Consider the following 6,755-nt stretch of genomic DNA (forward strand, 5'->3'; position numbering starts at 1 on the left):
ACAAACTCATCTCTAAACCACGGTGGTTATTTCATTATGCAGGCACTGAACCAAGAACAGAATTGAGCAGACCTCTCTTCCTTTACAAAACCAGCTGTCTTGCTCTTGCATTCCCAATAGTACTGTAAGAGCGCTTGATCTGAATGCATGCTTTCTAAATCTTTTAAATGGCATCTCTCAATTTGCACTACCATGACTTTAAGCTTTTTTTCTTTTTGCAGCAGTTACGTTCTCTAGCACTAGTTTGATGGTCAGAAAAAGCAGTTTTGTGGACAATCTGATCAGATAATTTGGCAGAACGTAGGGGAAAAGAAGTAAGTATGAAAAGAGGGACAATCTTCAGACACACATGCCCTTCTTCTGGTCCAAACTGCAAGCTGCAGTTTTCAAATACAAGTCATCAAAATGCTCAGAGAGTTAACTGCAAGATTGCTTGTGAAAGAAGAGGTAGATGATACTTCTCAAGAAAGAATTAAAGCAAGACAGGAACAACAAGTACAGGGTAGGAGGGTGAGGAGAAACATTTTAATATGCTATTAAACCAAGAAGCGTTTTGGTTGTTAAAAGATGTGAGAAAAAAAATTTACCCCACCTATAAACTTTGTTCTACTTACTGCGTTTTCAGAAAAAACCTCAAAATTTCTCCCATGCTGAAGACGGCTCAGTGTTCTAGCACTACTTAGAAGAAAGTTAGTAACTGTTGTTACTAATTGATAATAGCTACTCATAAATATCGATGGTACTTTCAGGAGAAAACTTGGCTCAAAGGCGCATTGTAGAATTTAGGTCAAACTTCATCTCTCGTTGAATTGCAGTAAAATTTGACCTTAAATATAGTGCCTCTTACTTTGTAACGTGCAACTGAAATACGCAAGTGAACCAAATTTCTCTCAAGAAAGCATTCATGCTAGTTAGATTTGTTGGTTTAAATTTTTATTTAAAATAAATAGTTTATTTGTTGGTTTATTTTTATTTTTATTTTATTTAAAATAAATAGTTTATTTGTTGGTAAAAATTTTTCCCTTCCCCACCTCAGCCTCGCCTTTTCATTTGAAAGTAGCCTCTCTGGATATTACAGATCATATACTCAAGAGGACTGGACTTCTGAATGATGAGGGAGTCTCACTTTTTTGAAGTAAGGTCCCAGTGAGTGAAGTCAAATTAGTTACTTTGAAGATCCTAATAAACAGTCACTGTGAATATAACTGCAAAAACATAGTGATTATCCTACAGAAACTACTTGCTATCCACCACTTCCCTTGTGCTTGGTGCACTGAAAGCTACCCACCCAACAGAAGTCACTGCAGAAGTATGAGGATGGGTCTGATCACTGGCTAGGAAATAAAACTAATAATTTTGTGCACAAACTGCAGGTATTTTTAAAGGTTTTTATTACACTAAATTCATCTTACCTGCAGATTCTGTTTTATTTCTGTTTATTTAACAGTCTGTGCTGCTGCATCTATGAGACTTTGATCCAAAGGCAGAGGCTGCCAACCAAGAGATAGATCTTGGTTTATTTTCCCTAGTACTATGCAGCAGTAGTATTTGACCAGTTTACTTACTTGCAAAGTAAGAGACAAGATTACTGGAAAGCGAGTGAAACTTCTATGATAAAAATACAATTCAGTTATTGCCAAAAAATCTGCACACATGGTTTTTCCAAGAGTTTTTTAAAAATCACCATATCACAGAATGTGATATGCTGAAGTGTTCAACTTCTTCTTTTGTATTGCATTTTAATTTTGCTTTATCAAACCGATTAAAAACTTTTGAGTTAAAATGAGTAACTGTAAGCCATTTGCAAGCAATGCTTTTTCTTTTAATGACAGAAGTGTTCAAAACCAGTGTTTAAAAGTAATACAGGAATTCATTGAGCAGGTTCACAACTACATGGACGCAGATGACCAATAAAAAGCAGATGCTATCAGTAACAGACACAATAGTGTCTCTCACCCTGCAGCCCCCTTGTTATCTAAGCTAGTAGTCTTCAACATCATATGCCTCTTACTCTTTTCCCTCCACCACACACTCCAGGAGCTGTTTACTAATCTTAGCCCAGAGCTGGTGAATAGTCCCGGACCTCACACTCAAATGGCAACTTTTCAGCTGGTCAGTTATCTTGAATTCTAGGTAACTCTCAAATGCAAACATGGTGAGACTAGGTGCTTAAAGATTGTTTTAATTCATTTATTACCTGTGCACAAGAGAAGTAACTACCAATAAAAACTCAAAAGATATACAGTATTTTTTATATGGTGGTTAAAAGTAATTAGAATGTCACATGACCATGAATGGAAGTAATGTTTCCAATTACAAATCAGAATATATGTTAGAATCTCAATGGATCAAGCCAAGAAGCCTTAAAAGCAGTTTCAGAGCACAAGGCAGTGCCCCTTTAATTTGCATCCTGATAAAGGTAATTTACAGTTAATCTTTGTGAATATTGAGACAATGTAACAATGCAAGTTTTTGTACAGCTAGATGTAAAGAGATAACTAGAATAGTAATTCTAGTATATTTTAACTGAACTTGCTACGCATTTTTGCTGAAATGGTTACCAAAGATGCTGGAAGATTCTACACCAAAGTCGAGTCGCAGAATGTTAGGATTGGAAGGGATTTCAAAGGACCTAGTCCAACCACACAGTCTTACGACTTTTTTTTTTTTCCTGGATTTTTTTTTATTACTTATAATTTCACTCTACTGCAGTATGTAGATCTCTAGAAATGAACTGTTTCTGTTGTATATGTTGTGTTTATACAAATTAAAGCAAAAATTGGTAGATTACTCAAGTGGTATAAATTTTACAGCATTTTGCTAGCAAAAAAAAAAAACCCACATTCCAAAAATCACAATAAGCAGTATTGGTACCCACAAATTGTAGCTTCAATTAATTTTGTTTACTTTTAAATTTGTTTTCTACATAAATTACTACTAAAGGCTAATGTTTAAGTAGTAAATAAATTGGACAGTTGTAGGTCAGACAAAAAACCTTTTCACTCAATTGTGAAAGCTTATTGTTTCCAAAACAAAAAATCACAAATAATGCAGAACAAAAGTAGTGAGATGCATGCAACAGAGTGAAAATGTATTGATTCCCACTGTTTGAAGAGAACTACTGCACTCCACTTTAAAATGCATCAGACCGATTTTAGTTATAACAAGACAATCCCAAGAGTCAAATGAAATAAAGCACGTATTTTAAAGATTTAAGAGCTGTTATCAAAAATAAATTACATTTTTTCAAGTTAAAGAAACACTGCTATGAAAGCTGAGAGCCAAGCAGCCTTTCAATTGCTGCACTGATGTCTCCTCCTGTCGCAATTAGCGCTTGTAAGTTTGCTTCACGGTTCAGAAAGCCCATCGCACTCAGCTGCTCCAGTTGTTGTTGAAATCGAACTTCTGGACTTTGTAACTGCCAAGAACAAAATCTCAAGCTATAAAACTGTAACACATTTAGCAAAGTACGTGATTTAAATGTAGATAGCTCTGCACCACTCTGTCTTTACTAATTTCTGACTACATCTTGTGCAAGATCTTAAAACTATACTGTGACATAAATCCCATTCACAATTGAATTATATTTTTAACAAGTCAGAGCAGATTAAAATTTTAAAAGTATCTACACTTACATGAAATTCTTGAACTACAGGAAAAGCTGCTTGTTTGATAAAAAGCATTAAAATTAAATTGGGTACATTTAAGAAACTGTTAATGTGACATAGAGATATGCTTTTTTTTTTTTAAATGAAACAGAATTCAACCTAGTAATGTGGAACAGCAAGGATTATGATGATGTCACTGCCAGGAAAAGCGAATGTCACAAGCTTATTTTTCTGGACATAAGAATCACCTCTGTTTTCACAAGTATTTGATGACTAAAATTACCAAAGTTCCAATTGCTAGAAAGCTTTAGCCTGAGGCAAACCGTCAGCTATGCTTCACGGGATGATCCTGCTCTCACAACATGCTTATGGCAAAATTCTGCATGATTTCAGTGGCATGATCTTCAGTTCAGAGGCATTTTTGAATCAGAACAATTACAGGAAAATAATATGCTGGAGTAATACCAAGAAGTCACTTTTCAAAATCGGGGAGTCAATTTAGATTCCATAACAAAACTTGTGCATCTAGTTCTAATTTTCCTTTTGTTCTAATTCAACAGCTTCAAATATGTAGAAGTTGCTACCAATATTTAAAAATCTTAATTTGGTTCCAAACCAACATTGTATTGAGTTTGCCAGGCCAGATTTCAGTGGCGGGGGGGCTGTAGGGGTGGCTTCTGCAAGAAGCTGCTAGAAGTTTCCCCTGAGTCTGACAGAGCCAGTGCCAGGCAGCTCCAAAGATGGACCCACCGCTGGCCAAGGCTGAGCCTGTCAGTAAAATGATGGAGAGGAACGCCTCTGTGAAAAGACATTTAAGAAACGGGGAAAAAGAACTGTGCCACAACAGCTGGCAGAGAGATGGAGGAGAGAGAATATTGAAGACACGAAGGTCAGTGAAGAAGGAGGGGGGGGAGGATGAGCTCCAGGCGCCAGACCAGAGAGTCCCCTGGGTTGTAGTGAAGACCATGGTGAAGCAGGCTGTCCCCCTGCAGCCCATGGGCGGGGTGTAGATGTCCACCTGTAGCCATGGAGGACCCCGTGCCAGAGCAGCTGGATGCCTGAAGAGGGCTGTAGCCCGTGGGTAGCCCACGCTGCAGGAGGTTGCTGCCAGAACCTGTAGCCCACGGAGAGAGAGGAGCCCAGACTGGAGCAGGTTGGCTGGTGGGACTTTTGTGACGCTGTGGGGGACTCACGCCGGAGCAGTTTCCCTGAAGGACTGCACCTCAGACTCACGAGGGGTGGGCTGCCCCTCGTGAGGTGTCTCACGTTGGGCAGTTTGTGATGAATTGCCCTTGGTGGGACGACTCATGTCAGAGAAGAGAGCGTAAAGCTTGTCTCCTGTGAGAGAGATCCCACAATGGCCCTGGAGAAGAGTGAAGAGTCCTCCTGCGGAGCGTAGAAGCGGTGGAACCCACAGAGCAGCTGGATGCCTGAAGAGGGCTGTAGCCCGTGGGTAGCCCACGCTGCAGGAGGTTGCTGCCAGAACCTGTAGCCCACGGAGAGAGAGGAGCCCAGACTGGAGCAGGTTGGCTGGTGGGACTTTTGTGACGCTGTGGGGGACTCACGCCGGAGCAGTTTCCCTGAAGGACTGCACCTCAGACTCACGAGGGGTGGGCTGCCCCTCGTGAGGTGTCTCACGTTGGGCAGTTTGTGATGAATTGCCCTTGGTGGGACGACTCATGGCAGAGAAGAGAGCAGGAAGCTTGTCTCCTGTGAGAGGGACCCCACAATGGCCCTGGGTAAGTGTGAAGAGTCCTCCTCTGGAGTGAAGAAGCAGTGGTGGAACCAACATCGGCTGAAATGACCGTAATTCCCATTCCCTGTCCCCTTGTGCAGCTCGAGGGGAGGAGGTAGATAAACTGGGATTGATGTTGAGGCCAGGAAGAAGGGAGGCATAGGGGAAGGTGTTTTTCTTTTAAGATCTGGGGTTTTTTATTTCTCATTACCATTCTCTGATTTGTTCTTTTAATAAAACTAACTAATTTCCCCAAAATCGAGTCTGTTTTGCCCAGGAGGTAAATGCAGGTGATCTCCCTGTCCTTATCTCCAACCTTGAGCCCTTTGATATATTTTCTCCCCCTGTCCAGCGGAGAAGGCGGGGTGAGAGAGTGGCTGTGTGGGCACCTGGCTGCCAGCCAGGATCAAACCATGACAAATGTAAAAGTGAAACCTTAAAATACAAGAACCGCTTCCCTCAAGCAAAACTAAAAAGAATATTGACTCAGTAAGATCTGACTGCATAAATGAAAATGTATGAGAATACGGTTTCCTACAGTGACACCCACCAACACTTTCTCACGGCTGTATAACAAGGGAAAAAAGCTTGTCAGACCAGCAAGCTGACCTAACTCACCCTGTGGCAAGAGAAAAGCAAAACTGCCCCTTCCACCAGCAGTCTGCCACTATACTAGGCAAGTACCACAGCGTAAGGGTGCTGTTTCACACAGCCCTCTTAAGAGTCAACAACATGTCTCCTTTAAAGCCAGTCTTGCTCACCACCCTACAACTCCTGGCAAAGCTGCTACCTTTGCTTGACTTCCAGAGCCCTCCAGAAACCCTTAATTCCAATTAGAATGTTAATCTGAATGTTAACAAAATGCACTGCAGCTTGGACCTGCGGGATGTCCATGATGCTATACGAGTTCAGGCTCCAAATAACCAGTGTATGGCTATTCCAAAGTGTGAGACAGAAGCTTAGTTACAGCTAGGAAGTAGCAGCCAACAGTACAAACAAAAATCACAGATGTAATGGTGTTTCATATGCCTAAGCTTCTTCTCTTGCCTTGATGGTGAACCTTACCATCTCAATTTGCCCCAATCTTTGAAAGCATTTCAGAAATTCAAGGGTATGAAGATGAGTGTTTAAAAATCAACTGTTCAGAGGACACTTTTACTCCAATTTGATGTTTTTCCAGTACTTACCTGCATAGCTGCAACAAAATTTTTAAGCCTCCTCTGCTCTCCTTTGACCAGAAGCATCCAGGGTGTTCTCCCCTCAACTATCAGCCTTCTTTTTAGCGGCTTACAATGAAAAAATACAGTAAAAACTAAAAAAATCTAGAATATGATGATGTACTTTACCTGAGCGTTTGCACCAGCAAGTGCTTGCAACATTTGCTGGACAAACTGCTGGTGACCAGGCTCAGC

General features: G+C 40.7%; 1 protein-coding gene across 1 annotated transcript in view; it reads right to left on the reverse strand.

Annotated features, from left to right (window-relative positions):
- Nucleotides 1-3,265: 3,265 nt before the first annotated feature.
- Nucleotides 3,266-6,755, reverse strand: part of UBQLN1 (ubiquilin 1) — a 20,665-nt gene continuing 17,175 nt past the window's right edge. The window contains exons 10-11 of the mRNA XM_009864476.1: nt 6,690-6,755; nt 3,266-3,418 (exon numbers count right to left, since the gene is read on the reverse strand). The exon at nt 6,690-6,755 is cut by the window's right edge and continues 127 nt beyond it. Coding sequence (XP_009862778.1) covers nt 3,266-3,418; nt 6,690-6,755 — 219 coding nt within the window. The remainder of the gene's footprint in view (nt 3,419-6,689) is intronic.

This window comes from Apaloderma vittatum, unplaced genomic scaffold (assembly GCF_000703405.1).
Source record: "Apaloderma vittatum isolate BGI_N311 unplaced genomic scaffold, ASM70340v1 scaffold9812, whole genome shotgun sequence".
Lineage (NCBI taxonomy): Eukaryota > Metazoa > Chordata > Aves > Trogoniformes > Trogonidae > Apaloderma > Apaloderma vittatum.